The 24,993-nt window shown below is 41.8% G+C and overlaps 2 protein-coding genes across 4 annotated transcripts in view; one reads left to right on the top strand and one right to left on the bottom strand.

Moving 5' to 3' along the window:
* The window catches only part of SNX1 (sorting nexin 1), a 44,098-nt gene extending 42,516 nt beyond the window's left edge, over nt 1-1,582 (bottom strand). For both annotated transcript variants that reach the window (XM_055362545.2, XM_063698591.1), the window contains exon 1: nt 1,545-1,582. In XM_055362545.2, coding sequence (XP_055218520.2) covers nt 1,545-1,565 — 21 coding nt within the window. In that variant the 5' untranslated portion in view covers nt 1,566-1,582. The remainder of the gene's footprint in view (nt 1-1,544) is intronic.
* On the top strand, nt 7-23,259 carry CIAO2A (cytosolic iron-sulfur assembly component 2A). 2 transcript variants are annotated; one of them, XM_004056315.5, is made up of 5 exons: nt 1,602-2,244; nt 7,033-7,197; nt 13,415-13,464; nt 19,033-19,078; nt 22,796-23,259. In XM_004056315.5, exons 1-5 carry the CDS (start codon nt 2,121-2,123, stop codon nt 22,891-22,893), a joined length of 483 nt encoding a protein of 160 aa, XP_004056363.1. In that variant the 5' UTR covers nt 1,602-2,120; the 3' UTR covers nt 22,894-23,259. The 2 variants fall into 2 exon arrangements, with proteins under 2 accessions (XP_004056364.1, XP_004056363.1); XM_004056316.4 differs by lacking the exon at nt 13,415-13,464 and having other exon boundaries at nt 7-2,244.
* Nucleotides 23,260-24,993: the final 1,734 nt, after the last annotated feature.

Below are 24,993 nucleotides of genomic sequence, written 5' to 3'. Positions count from 1 at the left end.
GGGCTTAGGCGCTGGGGGCGGGGCGGCACCCGGCCAGCTGAGGCTGCCCAGCAAATCCGAGGCCTGGTTCGCGATGCTGAGATATTAACGAGTGGGGCCAAAGGGGCAGAAAAGTAGGAGTTAGGGGCTGCTCAGGTTCCTAGGGCCCTTTGTGCTCTGGATAGCTTTATCCAACAGGCTTCTAAGAGTTCGTCTGAATGAAGGAGTGTCACTAAAATGTTTGAAAACCTCTACATGCCATCTACCCATGCCAAGCACAATGCCCTCACAGAGAGTCAATAAATATTTCGATTGAGGTATCTGAACAAGACTAGAAGAAAGCTTCACCACTTATTCCTTGAGCAACATTCAGTTAATTCATTAAGAAATACAGATACTGAGCATCTACTGTACGCCTGGTACCTTGCTGTGAGTTTCAGATACAGAAATCAGGTATTTAATCGACAGCTCGACATGTTCAATGCTATGGTGTCCTGTGGGAGCACAGGGAAAGAGATAATCAATTCTGCTTGGAGAAGTCGGGAGGCCTCACAGATGAAGTGAGACCTCAGTGTCCTAGATTTGGCTGGAAAAATGTTAGGATTATCCTCTCAATTGCTGTGGAGTAAGTGGAGTGGAATAGACGGCAGGGAAATTATTGAACCCTGACCAAAATTTCCTTGGGACCTAAGCAATTCATTGTCCGGTGATCCTAAGGCCTACATTAACTAGACAAACAAGACTGGAGTTTAAAGATAAATGGGCATGTTAGCATGGGACAATTCTGCAAGATAATCCTATCGTTTCAATAGAAATGGCATTTGTCACCAACTTTGACAAGAGGTTTAGTTAGTTTGGTTGTAACTGCAAATTCAGGGATGGACTCCCTCACAGGTCATGTGAGCTGTTTGAAGGCAGGGGCAGCGTTTTATCTTTGTATCTTCCATGCCTATGGATCACCTATGGCAAATTAGTACCTATAAATTTGATCGGAGGGATGGATGGATAAAATAAAATTGATTTTGTTACTGGCATCCATCACACCCACGAACACCAGAGGGCTTAAGATACACTTTTTTTTTTTTTTTTTGAGGGAAGTCTCGCTCTTCTCCCCCAGGCTTGAGTGCAATGGCTCGATCTTGGTTCACTGCGACCTCTGCCTCCTGGGTTCAAACGATTCTCCTGCCTCTGCCTCCCAAGTAGCTGGGATTAAGGCCCCTGCCACCACGCCCAGCTAATTTTTGTATTTTTTAGTAGAGACGGGATTTGCCCATGTTGGCCAGGCTGGTCTCGAACTCCTGACATCAGGTGATCCGCCCGCCTCGGCCTCCCAAAGTGCTGGGATTATACGCGTGAGCCATCGCGCCCGGCCAAGATACGCTTTTAAGGATGGCGATCTCCATTATGTCACCACTGTACACATTAGACACGGGAAAACTTATGTTCTAAGTTGTCTTTGGAGGCCATTAGCAGAAATATTCGTTCAAAGGTGGGAAGCTGTGCTGGACTGAGTCCCTTAGGAGACGAGAAAGCCAAAAAGCCCTCCCCATGCCATGCCTGACTACCTCACTGGCTTCCCATGACATCCCTTTTCACAGCAACTGAAACCTACTTCCTGTCCGATCAGGAAGTAAGAAAGACGTTGGCTGTCAGCGGATCCCGCGGAGAAATAACTGTAAAGAGTCTCCGTGCTGGAAACCTCCTCCAGCACTAGAACTCAAGATCTCCTTTCCCCTACCCCTTCAGGATTCATCTTTAACTTATCACGGATACTGAGTGAGTCAGTCGCGGTTAACAGACCGTTACATCCACTTCTACCAGGCGGACACTACAAGTCCCAGAATACAATTCGCTGCCTTCCGAAGAAAATCGCTCACGCATCCCAGCATGCAATGTGCTGACGAGCCGCGAAGATTGTTTTTGTCCCGCCGAAATCGAGCAAAGCACGCTGGAACTTGTAGTCCTTGAGGCCCCTTCCCTAGGTCCTTCGAGCTACTCCGTCTGGCCCCGCCTATTCTCTGCTCTCCTGAACCTTTAGGCTTGTCTCGGCCCATTTGAAGACCAGGAAGTTGATCAATCCCGAGGCTGCTGAGAGACGGTGGCGCGATTGGGACAGTCGCCAGGGATGGCTGAGCGTGAAGATGCAGCGGGTGTCCGGGCTGCTCTCCTGGACGCTGAGCAGAGTCCTGTGGCTCTCCGGCCTCTCTGAGCCGGGAGCTGCCCGGCAACCCCGGATCATGGAAGAGAAAGCGCTAGAGGTTTATGGTAATTAATTTTACCCAGCACAGCATTTGGCGTTATAGGTGCAGACCGGAGCTGAGGGGTGCGGGGATGATGGCCTCACCTGAGGGCTGGGAGGGGAGACCCAGTTTTTGTTTGTTTGTTTGTTTGTTTTTGGCCAGATCTCGTCCGGGGCGTAGCAGGCGCTTTCTTCGGGGTCCTAAGTCACGTGGGGCGTGTGGGTCTTTCTGGGAACTAGGCTCTTCGTAAACCTGGGGCAAGCCGAACCCAGAGGTCTTAAAAGCTTCATTCTCCACGTGTGGCCTACGTCTTAGTAACCATTTCAAGACTTGTGGGGAGACCACAAGTCTAGGGTGCCTGGTTAGGAAGCAAAGCTGGCCTGATTGCACTACTAGAGCATCGTTCTCTAGCTCCTGGACACGCACTCTTGCTACCGCTGAGGGCGCTTGTGGGTGACAGTCGAGTTGGGGACTGGCCCAAGGTCACAGCCACTCTATCCGGCAAAGTCAGTAAGCAGAGGTCCCCGAAAGAAGAGAACGAGATTGGCTTCTTGTAGCGAGGCCTTGTGTACACACACATACGCACACACACACATACACACTCTTCCATGTTGCATATTAAATATTTTCTGTTTAACCCTTGGGGCCATCTTTATTGTACAAATGAGGAAACAAAGGTTAAAGAACTACCTGGAGGTCACACTGCCAGTAAGGAACAGACCCAAAAAGCAAAGGCTGTGCCTACTGGTTCTAACCGTAATGCACTTTCCACCACTTCACAATTGCCTTACAACTTTTTGTTTGTTTGTTTTTTTAATTATGTTGTATTGTTTTTGAAAACCGAAAAGACTGGATATAATATTGAGAGATCTAACCATAGAATACAAATATAATTCAAGTAAGGATTATAGGCCAGTAGAAGGAAGCCAGAGTTAGGAAATACTCTGGGAGCTAATCTGGTTGACCTCTCTTACTAGAGGCAGGACTTACCTAATCAGCCTCCAGGCAGATGATAATTGTGAGTGAAATGATCTCCACAAAGCAGACCACATCCCTGTCCTGCCAGATCTCTGTCCACATAATCTAGGGATGGTAGGGCACTGGAGATACAACTTTGGAAGAGAGTGACTCTAGTCTTCAAACTGATATTGAAGGAAACCCATATATGCAAAAATAGAGTATGTAATAGAAGGCCGTAGACTGAATAAGAGATACAGAAATTCAGAGAAAGGGAGATACTAGTCTCTGACTGAGGGGATCTAGAAAGACTTTGAAATAAAGAGAAGGAGCCACTTGAGTTGGGCCTCAAAGAATAATTAGGATCAAGATATGTAGAGCATCAGAGGGCATACTAAGAGGAAACTTAAAAGCATGGAGGTAAGAAGACAGGAAATGACAGATAGATGGGGCTATAGGATAGGGTTTGTGGTTAAAGGTGGAGATGTGGTTGAACATTGTTCTAGGTAGTGGGATGCAGTTGGATACTGAAGGTTTTAAATATAAATGAAGAATTTTAATAGTGCAGGGCTGTGGAAGAATGTTAGTGTAGGGAGTAATATGAGGAGAACTTCCTTTTAAATTTTTTTTTTTTTTTTTTTTTTGAGACAGGGTCTCACTCTGGTAATCAGGCTGGAGTGCAGTGGTGCAATCACTGCTCACTGCAGCCTCCACCTCCAGGGCTCAAGCCATCCTCCCACCTCAGCCTCCTGACTGACTGGGACCATAGGCATGCACCACCATGCCCAGCTAATTTTTGTATTTTTTTGTAGAGATGAGGTTTTGCTATGTTACCCAGGCTGGTCTTGGACTCCTGAGCTCAAGTGATTTGCCTGTCTCAGCCTCCCAAAGGCTGGGATTACAGGCATGAGCCACCACACCCGGCCCTTCTTTCTTTTTAAAGAAGTAAAGCCAAACCTCTCAAATCTAGAAACTAGAAAACTAGAGAAATTTAATAAGGATGATATTTAATTTCAGGGTTTAGTGGCATATAAAGAATATAATACAATTAAATGAGCCTTATGGGGAGAAAGCCTAGTATGAGAGGCAGAAAATTCCTTTTCAGAAAACTGTTTCCCTAAGTCCCATGATAACACAGCTCTGTGAAAGAGAAGCTTTGTCGACTTTCTTGCCTATGTTTTCCAATTCTGCTTCTTTCTTTTTTTTTTTTTTTTTTGAGACAGAGTCTCTTCTGTCACCCAGGCTAGAGTGCAGTGACACAATTTTGGCCCACTGCAGCCTCAGCCTCCTGGGTTCAAGTGATTCTCCTACCTCAGCCTCCTGAGTAGCTGTGATTACAGGCACATGCCACCACACCCGGCTCATTTTTATATTTTTAGTAGAGACGGGTTTTTGCCATGTTGGCCAGGCTGGTCTTGAACTCCTGAACTCAGGTGGGTGATCCGCTTGCCTCAGCCTCCCAAAGTGCTGGGATTACAGGCATGAGCCATCATGTTTGGCAAAATTCTGTTTCTAATCAAGTGACAAGCCCAGGAGCAAATTAAAGAGAAAATAGAATTTGTTCTTGTTTTTCCCAGTTGCATTTCTGATTACATATAATTTTGTGTGATAAATAATAAAACAAAACTTCAGATTTGAGAACCTCAAGCACATTCTATGTAAAATTCTGCTTCTTTCCTTTCTACCTCACCATTTCTCCTTATTGTTCTCCTTTCCTTCATCTCTTTCTCCAGCCTCAGAGTAAGAAAGAAATCTTGTCTTCTCCAAGGCCAACCAAGACTTCTAAATATTTGATCCCACTCCCTTCTGCTTATTTTACCAGTCTCCCCTCCTCCCAACTTATATTTTCAATTTCTCTTCTCAAGGTTGCCCTTACCCTTGTCATTGTTCTAGCTTCCTTATAAAGTCACTGTCCTTTTCCTGTCCCTCCCTTCCCAGCTAAGGCCCTAGGAAGACATTTTCAGTTCCTACTTGCTTCCCCTTTTGCAAGCTGGCTTCAGCCCACCCCCTCTCTACTGAAACTGCTTTCTTACAGCTGGCTGGGGTGACAAATGAAAGACCTGTTTTAGCTCTCATGAGCCTGAATTTTTCTGCAGCATTTAATGTTATTAACCATCCCTCTCTTCCCTTCTCTAGTTCTTTTTGCTTTTGTTTCTCATTCTGATCCCTAAGTTAGGTGCTTCGCATGGATCTGTTGGGTCTCTTTTTTCTTTATACCACTGATTCTCATACTGGTTTGTACCTAAGAACAACCCGAGAAATTTTTAAAACTCAAAGGCCAGCAAACCAATTAAATCAGAGTCTCTGGAATTGGGGCCCAGGCATCAGGTTTTTTTGTTTGTTTGTTTTTGTTTTTGAGATGGAGTTTTTGCTCTGTTGCCCAGGTTGGAGTGCAGTGGCGGGATCTCGGCTCACTGCAACCTGTGCCTTCTGGTTTCAAGTGATTCTCCTGCCTCAGTCTCCTAAGTAGCTGGGATTACAGGCGCCCGGCACCATGCCTGGGTAATTTTTGTATTTTTAGTAGAGATGAGGTTTTACCATGTTCACCAGGCTGGTCTCGAACTCTTGACCTCAGGCGATCCACCCGCCTCAGCCTCCCGAAGTGCTAGGATTATAGGCCTGAACCACTGCGCCCGGCCTTGTTTGTTTGTTTTGAAACATTCTTGGTAATTCCAATGTTCAGCCAAGGTTCTACTTATTCTTTGTGAATCCTGTGGGTTTGACAACCACTCTAGCTTTGATGCTGTTTTAAACCCTATGCTACAGTTTACCGCTTGCTAGAAAACTCCATTGGATAACCCCTTAAACATCTCAAAATCATTCTGTGTGAAACTGAACTCATCTGCTCTATGCCCCACCCAAATTTCTTCCCCGTTCTGTTTCTTTTAGTTCTGCCAGTGTTGTCCTAGATACTATTTTAGACCTGGTGTTTTTAGCTGGTATCATTGGTTCTGCTTTTTAGTCTGAGTCTAGCAGCTGATGATGAGTTACCAGCTGACAGCACAGTGTTGTCCGTGTCACTTGTCTCAAACCTCTTGAGGATTTGCTATTGCCGGTAGCTGGCTGTAAAAGACACTTGATGGTCAGACCCAAATCTCATACTCTAAAACACCTTTCACTTATGCCTGCTTCCAGGCAAACTAGGGTTCTTCTTTACTTTACTTTCCTTCACTTTTTTTTTTTTTTTTTTTTGAGACAGGGTCTCGCTTTGTTGCCCAGGCTAGAGTGCAGTGACACGATCTCCGCTCTCACCGCAACCTCTGCCTCCTAGGCTTAAGCGATCCTCCTGAGTGGCTGGGACCACAGGCCTGCACCACTACACCCGGCTAATTTTTGTGTCTATTTTTTGTAGAGACGGGGGTCTCATTATGTTGCTGAGGCTGGTCTCGAACTTCTGAGCTCAAGTGATCCTCCCGCCTTTGCCTCTCAAAGTGGTTGGTTTACAGGTGTGAGCCACCATGCCCAGCTACTTTCCTTCACTTTAAATGTCAAATATTGAAATGTTACCTATTTTTCAAGGCTTGATTCAGATTCCACTCCTATAAAGCCTGATACCACATTCTTTCAAGCTGAAAGTTATTTCTTCCTCTTGAGCTTCCATGACACTGTTTCCATTCTTATTATATTTTCTCTGCAATGTCCGATTAGAGAAACTGGATATGGTCTTATAATAATCCAAGAAAACAGTTTTCTCAAGAGGAAACCAGTAGTGAAAATTTCTGTCAGAAACCTGGGAGTTGCTGTAGTATTTGCTTAAACGTAAGAGAAGTCAGTGCTTAAATTAGGCCTGGCAAAATCATCTTTATTTAGAATAGTCATGTTTTAATAGAATATCTTATCTCTAATGATTCTTTAGATTTGATTAGAACTATCCGGGACCCAGAAAAGCCCAATACTTTAGAAGAACTGGAAGTGGTCTCGGAAAGTTGTGTGGAAGTTCAGGAGATAAATGAAGAAGAATATCTGGTTATTATCAGGTTCACGCCAACAGTACCTCATTGCTCTTTGGCGACTCTTATTGGTAAGTTTTTATGTACATACATGTATATTTATATAAATTCTAAGTTATTCTTGCTGATATTGACCCATAATAACAATTTGCATCATTGTTGAAAAACCATACAGTGTATGTATTACACTTTATGGTTTACAGAGTATGTTCGTGTATTCATCTTCTGTAGTCCTCACAATTAGCTTGTTGAGTTAAAATATTATTATCTCCATTTTGCAGATGAGGAACCTGAAGCTCAGAGAGTTTAAGTGACTTGCACAGAATCAGGTAGCCAGGAAATGGTGAAACTAAGGCTCATACCCAGGTCTCCTGACTCCAAATCTGCTTCTCCTTTAGTTATGTCAGGCTGTCCCTCCCAGGTATATATGCCCACAATTAATGGAGAGTGCATGTGGGCCAGTGCTTTTCCTCAGTTCTGGAGGTTGGAGTGGGTGGTGTCAGACTAGCATTGCTTTCATCACCATCTCCTTTCAGTGACTCTTCTGGCTTCTACATAGTATGGGTAGAAGTCCTGGTAGGAGGTTGGATTCCCAGTATTTTGGATTTGTTAGCAGGTACAATAAATGTCTTTGAACATATGCTTTGTTATAAAGGGATTTTATTTCAAACCAAATGTTCATGAGTAGGGGATTGATTAAATAATCATTGATGGTGAATATAAACAGTGGAATACTATGGAGCTATAAAAAAGAATGAAGAAGCTCTGCATGTACTGATATGGAGAGATCTCTATGACATACTGTTAAGAAATAAAAGCAAGTATCATTTTGCTATCATTTGTGTAAAAAAAGCAAAAACATACATTTGTATTTGATTGCATATGCCTGAATAATATTAATACATAAATGAATAGCTATAAGGGTGTTAGCGGGTAATAGTGGTGGTGGGAGCTGGGCAGATGGGGGAAAGGGTGGGAGGGAGACTTTATACCTTTTTATGTTTTTACATTTTCAAACCATGGGACTATCTCACCTATAAAAAAGCAACAAGTTTATAAAAAAGATTGAAAAGGTCGCTATTTCGTTATTATTTCCACTATTGTGATTTCTGTCTTTTCTCACTGGTTGACCTGGGTTCCCTCTACTAGTGGTTTCCACCATATAGGCCACATCTTGAGGGACTGGAGGTCTGTGAATCCATAGGTATTATTGTGGTTATTAAAATCCCATTGGTGACCGGGCGTGGTGGCTCACACCTGTAATCCCAGCACTTTGGGAGGCCAAGGTGGGTAGATCACTTGAGGTCAGGAGTTTGAGACCAGCCTGACCAACATGGTGAAACCCCATCTCCACTAAAAAAAATACAAAATTAGGCCGGGCGCGGTGGCTTATGCCTGTAATCCCAGCACTTTAGGTGGCCTAGGCGGGCAGATCACGAGGTCAGGAGATGGAGACCATCCTGGGTAACATGGTGAAACCCTGTCTCTACTAAAACTACAAAAAATTAGCCAGGCATGGTGATGGGTGCCTGTAGTCCCAGCTACTCAGGAGGCTGAGGCAGGAGAATGGCGTGAACCCGGGAAGCGGAGTTTGCAGTGAGCCGAGATTGCACCACTGCACTCCAGTCTGGGCATCAGAGCGAGACTCTATCTCCCAAAAAAAAAAAAAAAAAAAAAGCAAAATTAGCCAGGCATGGTGGCACACACCTGTAATCCCAGCTACTTGAGAGGCTGAGGCAGGAGAATTACTTGAACCTGGGAGGCAGAGGTTGCAGTGAGCTGAGATCATGCCATTGCACACCAACCTGGGCAACAAGAGCAAAAACTTCATCTCAAAAAAAAAAAAAAATTCCCATTGGCATGGCGGCTCACACCTGTAATCCCAGCACTTTGGGAGGCCAAGACAGTGGATCACTTGAGGTCAGAAGTTCAAGACCAGCCTGGCCAACATGGTGAAACCCCATCTCTACTAAAAATACAAAAATTAGCTGGGCGTGGTGGCACGCACCTGTAATCCCGGCTACTCAGGAGGCTGAGGCAGGAGAATCGCTTGAACATGGGAGGTGGAGGTTGCAGTGAGCTGAGATTGCGCCACTGCACTCCAGCCTAAGCAACAGAGTAAGACTCTGTCTCAAAAAAAAAAAAAAAAAAAAAATCCCATTGCTAGAAAAAGCATTACTGAATGTTGAATGCATGGTTATTTTTGGTCATTGGACAATTTGTGAATGAACAGATACTGAAAGTACTGCTGTGGGTGTTGTGGAGTGGGTGTCTTAAAATATTTTGACATATAAGAAAGAGTTCTTAAATGGAGAGTTCAAGAACCTATAGCAAATTTATTTATTTGTTTATTTTTTGAGCTGGAGTTTAACTCTTGTCACCCAGGCTGGAGCGCAATGGTGCAATCTTGGCTTACTGCAACCTCCGCCTGCCAGGTTCAAGCGATTCTCTTGCCTCAGCCTCCCAAGTAGCTGCAATTACAGGCGCCCGCCACCATGCCTGGCTAATTTTTTTTTGTATTTTTAGTAGAGATGGGGTTTCACCATGTTGGCCAGGCTGGTCTCGAACTTGTGACCTCAAGTGATCTGCCCTCTTTGGCCTACCAAAGTGCTGGGATTACAGGTGTGAGCCACCGCGCCTGACCAAACAACTTTATATATAAATATTTTTATTTATTTATTTTTTGAGACGGAGTTTCACTCTTGTTGCCCAGGCTGGAGTGCAATGGCATGATCTTGGTTCACCACAACCTCCACCTCCCAGGTTCAAGCGATTCTCCTGCCTCAGCCTCCCAAGCAGCTGGGATTACAGACATGCACCACCACACCTGGCTAATTTTGTATTTTTAATAGAGATGTGGTTTCACCATGTTGGTCAGGCTGGTCTCTAACTCCCAACCTCAGGTGATCCGCCTGCCTTGGCCTCCCAAAGTGCTGGAATTACAGGGGTGAGCCTCCGGGCCTGGCCTTATATAAATATTTTTATATATCTCATTATTGTGTCAGGATAAATTCCTATACGTGGAATAATTGGGTTAGATTATGTAAGTATTTTGAAGCCTCATGGTATATATTGGTAAATCCCTATTTGGAAGTTTATACTGTTTGACGCAGGAGTTAGGGAACTAATTTTATAGAAGAAAATATTCGCCAGACGTGGTGGCCCACACCTGTAATTGTAACACTTTGGGAGGCTGAGGCGAGAGGATCACTGGAGCCTAGGAGTTTGAAACCAGCAATCTCTTAAAAAAGAAAAAAAACATGAAAAAGCTTGAATAAGTTCAAATTGCATCGTGATTGCAGTTATAGAAAAATGTGTACGTGGACAAATATCAGGAGAGTGCATGAAATAAAAACTGTTCTGTAAGGGTGCTAACATTAGATTATAGTTGATGTTTCAGATCTGTACACTTCCTCTAGAAATTTTGTCTTAGCCCTTTTGTTATGCATTTCAGCTAAGACCATTGGCTTTTTATTTTTTATTTTTATTTTATTTTATTTTTTTTTGAGACAGAGTCTTGCTCTGTTGCCCAGGTTGGAAAGCAGTGGTGCTGTCTTGGCTTACTGCAACCTCTGCCTCCTGGGTTCAAGCGATTCTCGTGCCTCGGCCTCCAAGTAGCTGGGATTATAGGCGCGTGCCACCATGCCCAACTAATTTTTTGTATTTTCAGTAGAGATGGGGTTTCTCCATGTTACTCAGGCTAGTCTCAAACTCCTGGCCTCAAGTGATCCGCCCACCTCGGCCTCCCAAAGTGCTGGGATTACAGGTGTGAGCTGCCACGCCCGGCCTATTGGCTTTTTAGAGAATTGTATAATAGTGTATCATAGTAGTTTTGTTCAGTCAACACAGCTGGAAAACTTGAGAGAGGCCTTCGTCTGTCTGATGTGTTAACAGATATTCCTCCCGAGCGGGTAGTCCTAGCCTGGAAAGGTGCCTGAGTAAGAGTATCACCTACTCAATGTTACCTTGGTAAGTGATTGACAAGGAAGACTCCAAGGGAACAAGAGGGTAAGGCAGGGAAACAAGTTGATAATCATTTGTGGTGACTTATTCCAGACAAGAATGGCTGAAGGCAGCTGTGGTCCAATGGGAAGGGTCTTAGGGTTTGGAGGTCAGAAGGTGTAGGTTTGGGTTCTACCTCTGCCACTTGTTAGCTAAGTAATGTTAAATCACTTACCTTGGTTTCTTGGCTGTAAAATGAAAATTATAAAATAGTATAAAATAGTAATATTTTATACTATTATTTTTTACTGTTTATAGTAATTATTTTTATACTATTATTGTACACTTATGTGTCAGGTACTGTTTTAAACACATTGCATAACAGGTTATTCCTCATAGCAACCCTATATATTGTGATATTATTATATATATTTTTAATGTTTTATTATTATTATTATTATTACTTTTAGAGATGGGGTCTTGCTACGTTGCCCAGGCTGGTCTTGAACTCCTGGGCTCAAGCAGTCCTCCTGCCTTGGCTTCCCAAAGTGCTGGGATTACAGGCATGAGCCACCTTGCCCAGATGATACTATAATACCTGTTTTGCAGATAAGGAAACTGAAGCTCAGAGAGGTTAAGTAACTTATGCAGGATCACAGCGAGTATGTAGTGAAGCTACTTTTGAAACTCAAAGTATCTCAGTTATGCTGTACTACCTCTCTTGAGGATAATGATGCTCAAAAAAGTGCTTTGCGAATTGTAAAACACCTACCAATAGTGACTAAAATACATGAGGATATTCAGACAGTACACAAATAACAAATTAAGGAGACAGTGGTGGGGCCAGGAAAAGAGGAACTCTCCCAGATATGCTTTAAGGCAGATCCTCTGAAGAGAGACCCTCTTAAGGAAATGATATATTTTCTTTAGAATTCTCTAATATTTATTATAGAACTACTGTGTTCAAGACTCTATAAGGTCGGGCGCGGTGGCTCATGCCTATAATACCAGCACTTTGGGAGGCCGAGGTGGGCAGATCACTTGAGGTCAGAAGTTCAAGACCAGCCTGGCCAACATGATGAAACCTTGTCTCTACTAAAAATACAAAAATTAGTGGGTGTGGTAGCGTGCTTCTGTAGTCCCAGCTACTCAGGAGGCTGAGACAGGAGAATCTCTTGAACCCAGGAGGTGGAGGTTGCAGTGAGCTGAGATCTCGCCACTGCACTCCAGCCTGGGCGACAGAGCAAGACTCTGTCTCAAAAAAATAAATAAGTAAATAAAGACCCTGTGGCAGGCACCATCTCATTATATCTCATCTAATCCTTTTCCCTGTTTTGGGATTTTTCAAAAAATTCTCTTAGAAAACCAAATGGTACTTAGAAAACCAAAACCAAGTTATTACCTCCCTAAAAGATAGGTAGTCTAACAATTATATCTTGCTGTATTGCTGTATGGTTTGAGGTTTTGTTGATGTGTCTTAGCATGGGATGATAAACTGAACTTCAGTGGAACTTGTTTTAAAGAAGTTACTGTATTTGTACCTTGCAGGCATAAAGGATTACAAATTTGAGAGGTTTTATGTGGCCCTTTTAAAATGGCTTTGACTTGTTTTATTTTTTTGCGTGTCCTGGCCTGTTGTGGGGCATTTTAAAAAGTTAATTGAATTGGCCGGGTGGGGTGGCTCATGCCTGTAATCCCAGCACTTTGGAAGGCTAAGGCAGGCGGATCACTTGAGGTAAAGAGTTTGAGACCAGCCTGGCCAACATGGTGAAACCCCATCTGTGCCAAAAATATATAAAAATTAACTGGGTGTGGTGGTGTGCGCCTGTAATCCCAGCTACTTGGGAGGCTGAGGCAGGAGAATTGCTTGAACCGAGAGGCGGAGGTTGCAGTGAGCCGAGATCATGCCACTGCACTCCAGCCTGGGCGACAGTTCAAGACTCCGTCTCAAAAAAAAAAAAAAGCTTAATGAGTTAATTGACTTTTGCTGGAAGGCCAACTGATGTAGTAAAAATGGCCTGGGCTTTCCAGTGGTCATAGGTTCCAATCCCAATTCTGCCACTATTGTAACTCAGTGACCTTGAGGAAGTTACATTGTGACTTTGGTTTAATAATTTGTAGAAGGGGATTAGTAATAGCTTATTGGATTATCCTAAGGAATATGTAAGATTATATATTAAATTTCCTAGCGTGGTGCCAGCCTCAAAGGAGCTCTGCTCTGGATTGAGCCAAAGCTGTTTTCAGCAACTGTGTTGTATGGGGGCACATAAACGCAGTTGTATGCTTTTTCAAGAACCAGTAAGAAGCAATAAAGAGATAATTGGAGGTGTGATTTTCCCTCCACAGGGCTGTGCTTAAGAGTAAAACTTCAGCGATGTTTACCATTTAAACATAAGGTAAGAAAGATGTATTTTTGTTGTTGTTGTTGTAAAACAGCTTTGTTGAGATATAATTCACATACCACACAATTCACGTATTTAAAGTGTACCAATTCAGTGGTTTTTGCTTGTCTGTTACTCAGTTGATGGACATTTAGGTTGTTTCTACTTTTTGTCTATTATGAGTAATGCTGCTATGAACATTCATGTATAAGTTTTTGTGTAGGCATATATTTTCATTTCTTTTCCACCTGTGAGTGGAATCGCCCGGTCCTATGGTAACTCTGTGTTTAACATTTGGAGGAATTGTTTGTTTTCCACAGTGGCTGCACCGTTCTGCGTTCCCACTTCTCCACATCCTTGCTAACATTTATTATTATCTTTGATTATAGGCATTCTAGTGGGTGTGAAGTGATGGTTTTTTGTTTCTGTTTTTTGAATCAGAGTCTCACTGTCACCCAGGCTGGAGTTCAGTGGCGCCATCTCAGCTTACTGCAACCTCTGCCTCCCAGGTTCAAGCGATTCTCCTGCCTCAGCCTCCCGAGTAGCTGGGACTACAGGTGCCCACCACCACGCCCAGCTAATTTTTTGTATTTTTAGTAGAGACGGGGTTTCACCATATTGGCCAGGCTGGTCTTGAACTCCTGACCTCATGATCCGCCCGCCTCGGCCTCTCAAAGTGCTGGGATTACAGGCGTGAGCCACTGTGCCTGACCTTGTTTTTGTTTTTGAGACAAAGTCTTGCCCTGTCGCCAGGCTGGAGTGCAGTGGTGCAATCTCGGCTCACTGCAACCTCCGCCTCCAGGGTTCAAGCGATTCTCATGCTTCAGCCTCCCAGGCAGCTTGGATTATAGGCATGTACCACCATTCCCGGCTAATTTTTTTTTATTTTTTAGTAGAGACAGGGTTTCACCATGTTGGCCAGGCTGGTCTTGAACTCTTGGCCTCAAGTGATCCACTGCCTCGGCCTCCCAAAGTGCTGGGATTATAGGCATGAGCCACTGCACCCTGCTGTCATGGTGGTTGTGATTTTTATATCTCTGATGGCTAATAATGTTGAGAACCTTTTCATGTGCTTTTTGGCCATTTGTGTATCTTTGGAGAGCTGTCTATTCAGATCCTTTGCCCATTTTAAAATAAGGATGTCTTTTTATTATTGAATTATAAGAGTTCTTTATATAGTCTAAATACAAGTCCCTTATCAGATATGATTGGCAAATATGTTCTCCCATTCTGTGTGTTGCCTTTTCACTTTCTTGATGGTGTCCTTTACAGTACAAAAGTTTTAAATTTTCATAAAGTCTAATTTGTTTTTAATTTTTTAACTTGTGCTTTTGGTGTGATAATCTGAGGAAGATGTTTTTAACCCTACTATTGAGCAAGAATATGGATATCACAGTTAATTCATAGTAATTGGTTATAGCTCGTGAATGATTTGGCCTTGTCTCTTACTGCCTCTTGTAATTGCTGGGCAATTATGCCTTCTCTACCTGGCTTTACACAGAGTACCCTGTCTACTTGGAGTTCCCTTCCTCCCATCTCATATGTTCAAATCCTACACATCTTTTTTGTTTGCTGTTGAGACAGGGTCTTGCTCTGTCTCCCAGGCTGGAGTGCAGTGGTGTGATCGCTGCTTACTGCAGCCTCTGTCTCCGAGGCTCAGCCTCCCAAGTAGCTAGGACTACAGGCGTGCACCGCCATGCCTGGCTAATTTTTTCTTAATTTTTGGTAGAGATGAGGTCTCTCTTTGTTGCCCAAGCTAGTCTCAAACTCCTGGGCTCAAGTGATCATCTTGCCTTGGCCTCCCAAAGTGTTGGGATTATAGGCATGAACCACTGGGCCTGGCCAAATCCTACCCACGTTTTAAGGCCCAGTGAAATACTATTTTATTTTCCATGATGTCAGTCCTGATTTCTTTCTTCTTTTTAAGATGAATTTTTATTTATCTTTTAAATTTTTATTTTTTATTTTTTGTATTCACCTTTCCATACTACTAGTCCTGATTTCCGTAACTAAAGCTATTTCTTTTTTTGAATTGCCGTGGCTCTTTCTTTTTTCTTTCTTTTTGTTTTTTTTAAAGACAGGGTCTCACCCTGTTGCCCAAGCTGGAATATAGTGGTATGATTACAGCTCACTGAACCTTTGATCTCCCAGGCTCAACTGAGCCTCCCTCCTTACCCTCCCAAGTAGCTGGAACCACAGGTATATGCCACCATGCCCAGCTAATTTTATTTTTTGTAGTGACAGAGTCTCACTATGTTACCCAAGCTGTTCTTGAACTCCTAGGCTCAAGCAGTCCTCCCGCCTTGGTTTCCCAGTGTTTCGGATTACAGGCGTGAGCCACTGCACCCAGCCCCTTGGCTCTTTCTTTGTTTTCTGATGTAGAGAGTGTCCTTTTCTAACTTGTGTTCTGTTTGTTTTTCATCTTCCCTCCTGGACTGTCAGCTTCTCTCTCTTTTTTTTTTTTTTTTTTTGTTTGCGATGGAATCTCGCTCTGTCGCCCAGGCTGGAGGGCAGTGGTGTGATCTCGGCTCAGTGCAGCCTCTGACTCCTGGGTTCAAGCGATTATCCTGCCTCAGCCTCCCAAATAGCTGGGATTACAGGCGCATACCACCACACCCAGCTAAATTTTTGTATTTTTAGTAGAGACAGGGTTTTGCCATGTTGGCCAGTTTGGTCTTGAACTCCTGACTTCAGGTGATACACCCGCCTTAGCCTCCCAAAGTGCTGGGATCACAGGCATGAGCCACCATGCCTGACCAGCTGTCAGCTTCTTGAAGTCAAGATTCATATATGATACATCTCTGTGTTCCTGCTATGATCTTATACATATTTGGAGCTCAATAAATATGTCTTAAATTGAGTAAATTAATAAATTATGATACTAGTGGTTTATGATGCCCTGTAAATTTTATTTTTCATTTTTAACTGTTTTAATTACAATGTTTAACTTTTTATTTGAAATGAAAATAATGAAAGAAAAGAAATAAAATAGTGAAGAATAGTACAAAGAAATTCCATATATCCTTCACCCAGATTCAGATTCACTAATTGTTAACATTTTGCCACATTTGGTTTATCATTAATTTCTCTCTATATATGTACACACACACACACACACACACATACACATATTTTTTGGAAATGTTTGAGTGCATTTGTAATGCCCCCTTACTCTAAATACTATAGGATGTATTTCCTGAAAACAAGGACATTCTCTTACATTACCACAGTATAAATTTCAAAACCAGGACATTGATACAGTACTGTCATCTAATCTACAGCACGTATTCCAATGGGTAACATCCTTCATGGCGGTCCCTCCTCCTGGCTCTGCTCCTCTCCCCCATCATACATTGCATTAGTTGTCATGTCTCTTTAGTCTCATTTAATTTGGAGTAGTTCCTTAGCCTTTATTTCATGATCTTGATATTTTTGAAGAATGTAAACCAGATATTTTATAGATTGTCCCTCAAATTGAGTTTTCTGATGTTTCCTGGTTAGATTCAGTTTGTGCATTTTTGGCAAGAATACTGAATAAATGTGTTCTCATTGCATCACATCAGAGGCCTATAAATTCAGTTTGTCCCATTATTGGTAACAGCTCCCCTCATCAATTGTTTGGTTACCCTGAAGTATAGTTCATATAGGAATAGCTGCATAAATGCTGCCTTTTCCCCTTTATCACTTTTAGAATAATGAGTCCTGCGTAATTTTAAACTGAAGTAAGTCAGTATAGAGTGATTCTATACCTGTTGCTTTGAGGTCTAGAATAAGAGTGTTTTGCTACTAGGAGAAAGGTGTTTTGTTTTGTTTTGTTTTTTGAGACGGAGTCTCGCTCTGTCACCCAGGCTGGAGTGCAGTGACGCAGTCTCAGCTCACTGTAACCTCCGCCTCCCGGGTTCAAGGGATTCTCCTGCCTCAGCCTCCTGAGTAGCTTGTAATACACACCCTGCTAATTTTTTGTATTTTTAGTAGAGTTGGGGTTTTACTGTGTTAGCCAGGATGGTCTCGATCTCCTGACCTCGTGATCCGCCTGCCTCGGCCTCCCAAATTGCTGGGATTACAGGCATGAGCCACCACGCCCGGCTTGTTTTGTTTTTTTAAAGAGATTGGGGCCAGGTGCAGTGGCTCACGCCTATAATCTCTGTACTTTGGGAGGCCTAGATGGGCAGATCACTTAACCTCAGGAATTCAAGACCAGCTTGGGCAATATGGCGACACCCTGTCTCTACAAAAAAATAGAGACGAGGGAGGAGAGGGGTGGGAGTGTGGGAGCTGAGGTGGGAGGATCACCTGAGCCCAGGAAGTCGAGGCTGTAGTGAGACATGATCGCGCCACTGCACTCCAGCCTAGGCGACAGAGTAAGACCTGTCTCAAAAAAAAAAAAAAAAAAAGATTGGACTAGATGACCTTTAAGGTCCCTTTTGACTATAATAAGTTATGATTTTTCTCACTCATGAGAAATGTTTATCTCAGTAGTAAATAAGTAAATAAAAATTAGTTCATATATTCCAGTGTTCTCTGGAAAGTAGACGTCTTTATTACAGCATACTCTCTTTACCACAGGATTTGCAATAATTTTGTAGGTTGTCTTAAAAGCTCTGGGTCTTGGAGGGTAGCTCATATCTATAGGTGCAGCAGGGCCAGGAGGGATAGCTTAACCAGTATTATACTTGAGAATAAATTTAGCATGATAATAATGAATGAGAAAAGAAGGATGCTGAAAACTATATTGTGATCCCATTTTTGTAAAACAAGCAATGTGAAGAAACATCCAACCCTGATATGTGGGGGTGTGTGTGTGTAAAATCTGTGTAAGATTATGTGGGTAAAGAGAAGAATATGGAAGAAACCACACTAGATTGTTATTGTAGATTTCCTGAGTCAGTGGCAGGGCAGGAGGAAGCTTAGATACCAAGCTGGGAAGAAGTAGAGTGCAGAAAAGAGATATTCTTAAGTAAAACCACACATATGAGATCTCATTTGTGTAAAATTATATTTTTGTGTATTCATAAAAAAATTAATGGAAATACCACCTGCAGGCCTTTTCCAGGTGAACAAAATAAAAAATCCTACTCATTTCAGTCCTTTTTTTTTTTAGAGAAGGATGTGGGGGGATTTGTCCCTATGTCTCTGATGTTAGAAACAGGATTTGGGGGGCGCTGGGCGCAGTGGCTCACACCTGTAATCCCAACACTTTGGGAAGCCGACGCGGATCACCTGAGGTCAGGAGTTTGAGACCAGTCTGGCCAACATGGCGAAACCCCATCTCTACTAAAAAAAAAATAATAATACAAAAATTAGCTGGGTGTGGTGGCGTGTGCCTGTAATTCCAGCTATTGGGAGGCTGAGGTAGGAGAATTGCTTGAACCCAGGAGGTGGAGGTTGCAGTGAGCCGAGATCATGCCACTGCACTCCAGCCTGGGCAACAGGGTGAGACTCCATCTCAAAAAAAAAAAAAAAAAAAGAAACAGGATTTGGGCACTCATCCCTAGATATTTGAATTTACTGTACATTTCAGTTCACTCTCTTATCTTAGAATGCGTTAATGTTTTTTCTTTTACTTTTTTTCCCACTTTCCAGTTGGAAATCTACATTTCTGAAGGAACCCACTCAACAGAAGAAGACAGTAAGTGAATGTTGAAACATAATTGAAAAACAACTTCAGATAGTATTTTATCTTGGATACTGGATTCTTCCGCCAGCCAAGAATCTACTGGGTTACTTTCAAAAAAGTGCACAATTGGTTATTGGCTCTTCCTTCCTAGGTGAGGAAACCTAGGCATTTCAAAGAAGTAATTTTTGCAGTGGACTCCGAGTACACTAGAGCCCACGGATGTTGACTGGTTTAGGCCAGCGGCTACACATCTGTAAAGAATATCCAGTACTAGGGACCTTGACTTATGAGCTCTAAGTAGGCTTCTTTTCTTTGGTGACAGGATAGAGAGCTGTGTACTTGAAATTGAAGGTCTAGCAAGTAGAGCTTTAGTGAATCTTGGGGTAGGTGCTGTCTCTCTGGGTTAGTATATTAGAATGGGAGTGGGGAACCTTTTTTATATAGAGGACCTCTGGCCTACAGAGAGAAATCAATCAGTAGCTACTTAAAAATAGCAGAAGTGGGGTTTGGGAAAAGCAAAAAACAAAATGTTCTGTATGATCCCTGTGTTACATTAAAAACATAATTTTAATGTTTTTAATCTACAAATGATAGAGTGCAAATAATGAGAAATACATTTAAAAGGCATGTTGTACTTAAGTTTCATCACTAAGTAAATTGAGAAGGTGGGAAAAAATAGCAGAGGAATGGAAGAAAGAGATAATAGAGGAAGAGCAACAGTGAGATAGATACCAAGAAGACTCAGAAAGGCATACACAGGGCTGGAGAGAGACACAAAATCTCCTACATAAAAGAGAGCTATAGAGAGGGAAGCCTGCTGCTTCCAGAGGAACAGCCTATCCAGGAAACTTTTTAGGTACTGTCATGAAAACTGTTAAAAACCATGCCCTATTTATAGTTCTAGACATGTAGATTATTATACTCTTTGTGGGCTGAATTTCTTTAAACCCCACGAGCTGAGGGCTTCTACCTGTAATTTAGAAAAATAAGAGTTTAGGTACCCTAAATCCACTCAGGTTATCGTTTTGAAATTCCTTGAATGGTAGGATTTTACAGCAGCAATAGTATTAAGTCTTATGATTCTTGTTTTTCATTTAGTAAGTATTTATTAAGTGCCTTCTATGTGTGGGTACAGTTCAGCCTTTGAGATACATTCCTGCCTTTGTGGAGCCTACATTGTAGTAGGAAGAAACTAAATTGAAAATATTTTCATAGGAATATGTGTATGTTTGTGTGTCTTCTACATGAGACATTTTAGCAGCAGCCCAGAAAACTCAATCCACATTAAGAATATAGTCGTCTGTCTTTTGAACTCTTCTATTAAGAATGCTGTTAGCTATTTCTCCACATCCTCTCCAGCACCTGTTGTTTCCTGACTTTTTAATGATTGCCATTCTAACTGGTGTGAGATGATATCTCATCGTGGTTTTGATTTGCATTTCTCTGATGGCCAGTGATGATGAGCATTTTTTCATGTGTTTTTTGGCTGCATAAATGTCTTCTTTTGTGAAGTGTCTGTTCATGTCCTTCGCCCACTTTTTGATGGGGTTGTTTGTTTTTTTCTTGTAAATTTGTTTGAGTTCATTGTAGATTCTGGATATTAGCCCTTTGTCAGATGAGTAGGTTGCGAAAATTTTTTCCCATTTTGTAGGTTGCCTGTTCACTCTGATGGTAGTTTCTTTTGCTGTGCAGAAGCTCTTTAGTTTAATTAGATCCCATTTGTCAATTTTGTCTTTTGTTGCCATTGCTTTTGGTGTTTTGGACATGAAGTCCTTGCCCACGCCTATGTCCTGAATGGTAATGCCTAGGTTTTCTTCTAGGGTTTTTATGCTTTTAGGTCTAACGTTTAAATCTTTAATCCATCTTGAATTGATTTTTGTATAAGGTGTAAGGAAGGGATCCAGTTTCAGCTTTCTACATATGGCTAGCCAGTTTTCCCAGCACCATTTATTAAATAGGGAATCCTTTCCCCATTGCATGTTTTTCTCAGGTTTGTCAAAGATCAGATAGTTGTAGGTATGCGGCGTTATTTCTGAGGGCTCTGTTCTGTTCCATTGATCTATATCTCTGTTTTGGTACCAATACCATGCTGTTTTGGTTACTGTAGCCTTGTAGTATAGTTTGAAGTCAGGTAGTGTGATGCCTCCAGCTTTGTTCTTTTGGCTTAGGATTGACTTGGCAATGCGGGCTCTTTTTTGGTTCCATATGAACTTTAAAGTAGTTTTTTCCAATTCTGTGAAGAAAGTCATTGGTAGCTTGATGGGGATGGCATTGAATCTGTAAATGACCTTGGGCAGTATGGCCATTTTCACGATATTGATTCTTCCTACCCATGAGCATGGAATGTTCTTCCAATTGTTTGTATCCTCTTTTATTTCCTTGAGCAGTGGTTTGTAGTTCTCCTTGAAGAGGTCCTTCACATCCCTTGTAAGTTGGATTCCTAGGTATTTTATTCTCTTTGAAGCAATTGTGAATGGGAGTTCACTCATGATTTGGCTCTCTGTTTGTCTGTTGTTGGTGTATAAGAAATCTAAAAAAAAAAAAAAAAAAAAAAAAAAAAAAAAAAAAAAAAAAAAAAAGAATGCTGTTAGCTAATTACAGAAAACATAATGGGCCAATACCTTTATTATATGAAGATCCATTCAAACTAATTTTAAAAAAAGATCTAGTAGATTAATAGAAAGAGACATGAACAGGAAATTCATGCAAGAAGAACTAATATATGCACATGGAAAATGTTCTATTTTCCTATTAGTCAAGGAAATGCAAATTATAACAATAATATTGAGCCGTTTTCCATCTCCTGTTTTATGTATGTATATATGTGTATTTGTTTTTATTAAATAATACCAGCTATTGCCCGGGCATGGTGGTTCACACCTGTAACCCTAGCACTTTGGGAGGCCAAGGCGAGAGAATGCCTTGAGGGAAGGAGTTTGAGGCCAGGATTTCAAGACTAGCCTGGGCAACATGGTGAGACCCTGTCTCTACAAAAATATTTGAAAATTAGCCAGGTGTGGTGGTTCATGCCTGTGGGAGGCTGAGGCAGGAGGATCTTGAGCCCAGGAGTTGGAGGTTACAGTAAGCTATGATTGCACCACTGTACTCCAGCCTGGATGACAGAGCAGGACCCTGTCTCAAAGAATAATAATAACAATGATAATAATACCAGGTATTGTTGCCAAACTGATAGCTCATGTATTGGTGTTGACAATATAAACTGGTGAGTAATTTTGGGAAGTAAATCAATGATATCAATTGCACCATAAAAATATTCATACTCTTAAAAATAATCCCATTTTTGAGAATATTTCCAAAAAGAAGGCTATATGTTTAAAGGTATTCATTGTAGCATAGTCTTCATAATTACTTTAGAACACTTAAGACTTTTACCATGTTAAATAACCCTGTAGTTTAAAATATAGGCTTATGGGGGAAAATATAGCAATTTTCAAAATTGTATTTACTCTGAATGTAACTGTATAAAAATATGTGTATGGACAAAGACTGGAAAGAAAAAAATAGATGTGGTAAGTAGTAGAATTCTAGTAGATATTTTTCTCTTAAGTCTGCCTTCTAGATGGGAAATTACATTATGAGTAATGAGCCAAAAACAGGTTTAAGTTCTCAAGGAGTTAAAGTTTTTGTTTCAGCAGGCTAATAAAAATACTGTCCGGCGCTGTATATTGACACAGTTCTTCTGCTAACTTTTGTCTGTGTATTTTTCAGTCAATAAGCAGATAAATGACAAAGAGCGAGTGGCAGCTGCAATGGAAAACCCCAACTTACGGGAAATTGTGGAACAGTGTGTCCTTGAACCTGACTGATAGCTGTTTTAAGAGCCACTGGCCTGTAATTGTTTGATGTATTTGTTTAAACTCTTTGTATAATGTCAGAGACTCATGTTTAATACATAGGTGATTTGTACCTCAGAGCATTTTTTAAAGGATTCTTTCCAAGCGAGATTTAATTATAAGGTAGTACCTAATTTGTTCAATATATAACATTCTCAGGATTTGTAACACTTAAATGATCAGACAGAATAATATTTTCTAGTTATTATGTGTAAGATGAGTTGCTATTTTTCTGATGCTCATTCTGATACAACTACTTTGCGTGTCAAATATCTACTGTGCCCAAATGTACTCAATTTAAATCATTACTCTGTAAAATAAATAAGCAGATGATTCTTATAATGACTCACTGTTTTTATTGAATTGTAAATTCCAGTGTAAATGTCAACTCCTAAAATATATCTTCAAAGCTTTATTTTTGCTGATTATTTTGTAGAATCAGAGATCTGAGAACCAAAAGGAACCCTTAAGATTGGGCCTACCTTCCTTCCAAGGAGAGTCCTGGACCCTTTCATAGATAAGGAACAAATGTGGAGAAGGCTAGATGGCATACACAATTTTGAAGATCAAGAAGTCCACCAAAGAAGTTTTGATTAAACCAACCTAAATGTATGGTCCGCACTTTATCTGTCCTTCATTTGGTTTGTTTTAGGGGTTAATGGTCATGTGAAGTATAGTTAGCCTCCAACATGGCCCCCATGATCCTCACTTCCTGGTATTCATGCCCTTGTATAGTTAACTTCCATATTGAATTGGAGCTGATGGGTGTGGCTAATAAAGAATGGCAGAGTGACAATGGGTGACTTCTGAGGCTAGATCATAAAAAGTATTGCTGTTTTCACCTTAGGCTCTTGGATTGCTTATTCTGTAGGAATCCAGCTGCTATGTCACGAGAACTCAAGCCACCCTGTGGAGAATTCCACACAGAGTGCAACTGAGGCCTCCCAACAACAACCAGCACCAATTTGCAAACCATGTGAGTGAACTCCTGATCCAGAACTGCCTAGCTCCCAAAGTCTGGACCCAGGCACTATCTTGGGTGCCAAGGACACAAAGATACATCAGCCATTGTCTGTCCTCCTGGAGTTCATACTTATTAGCCTGGACCTTCGGCTTCTCTCTGCTCCAGGCAGTGAGTGATTCGGGCTCAGTTTTATCTAGTGCCTGAGCTCGTCCTGGCCGAGTAGAAACAGAAGCCGGGCAGCAGGTCCAAAGACAAAACCATGCCTTAGGGACTGTCTGATGAGGACACTACTGACATGCAACTCCAAGTGGATCATTGCTACAGGAGTCACCTGAACTGCTGGCCCTGCTGCTCCTGGAAGCTAGATGTGACTTCTGTTGTTTCCGCTACTGCCAGAGTGATTTGTCATTTTTGTGTGACTCACTCCAGCTTCCTAGTCCTAGCTGAGATCTCTAGTCGGCTGATCTCAGGTCACATGTCCATGTCCTGGCTGCCAAGAAGGCGGGAGAAAAGAAAATCTGACCTTTGGTGTGGGGAGGTGGACTCTGTCCCCCCAGCAAGACTCACATGGTGGGAATTCTATAGTAGAGTGAGAGGGGTCAAAAAACTAACATCTACTGCATTAATTATATTAGAAAATGAATTTAAACTTTATTAATCATAATGGTATCTACATAGAAGTGAAAAATAGAGGTACATATATAGTCAGAAGCAGTGTTATCTAGTCCATGTTTGGCAAGGTTAGGAAACGTTTTTGGAAAAGGGCCACATAGGCAATATTTTAGGCTTTTCAAGCCATATGCTCTGTTGTAACTATTCAACTCTGCCCGTGTAGCACAAAAGCAGCTGATAATCTGTAAACAAATAAGCATGATTGCACTCCAAGAAAACTTTATGGACACAAATTTGAATTTCATATAATTTTCATGTGTCATGAATTACTATTTTCCTTTTTAATTTTTTCAACCGTTTAAAAATATAAAAACCATCTTAGCTTGTGGGTTGTACAAAATTCCAGCATTGGGCTGGATTTGGCCTGTGTGCCATTAGCAAACTCCTGATTTACAAGAATGATTATCCTTTCTGAAAAGTCAGACCAATTGGAAAAT

Source organism: Gorilla gorilla, chromosome 16 (genome assembly GCF_029281585.2).
Source record: "Gorilla gorilla gorilla isolate KB3781 chromosome 16, NHGRI_mGorGor1-v2.1_pri, whole genome shotgun sequence".
Classification (NCBI taxonomy): Eukaryota; Metazoa; Chordata; class Mammalia; order Primates; family Hominidae; genus Gorilla; species Gorilla gorilla.
This window is presented reverse-complemented; position numbering and strand designations above follow the sequence as displayed.

What these genes read in the sequence shown, in the direction of transcription:
- CIAO2A (XM_004056315.5), top strand. Translation starts at nt 2,121, where the DNA reads ATGCAGCGGGTGTCCGGGCTGCTCTCCTGGACGCTGAGCAGAGTCCTG. An exon ending in GAAAGCGCTAGAGGTTTATG is followed by an intron (nt 2,245 to 7,032) that starts GTAATTAATTTT and finishes ATGATTCTTTAG; the next exon opens with ATTTGATTAGAACTATCCGG. An exon ending in CTCTTTGGCGACTCTTATTG is followed by an intron (nt 7,198 to 13,414) that starts GTAAGTTTTTAT and finishes TTCCCTCCACAG; the next exon opens with GGCTGTGCTTAAGAGTAAAA.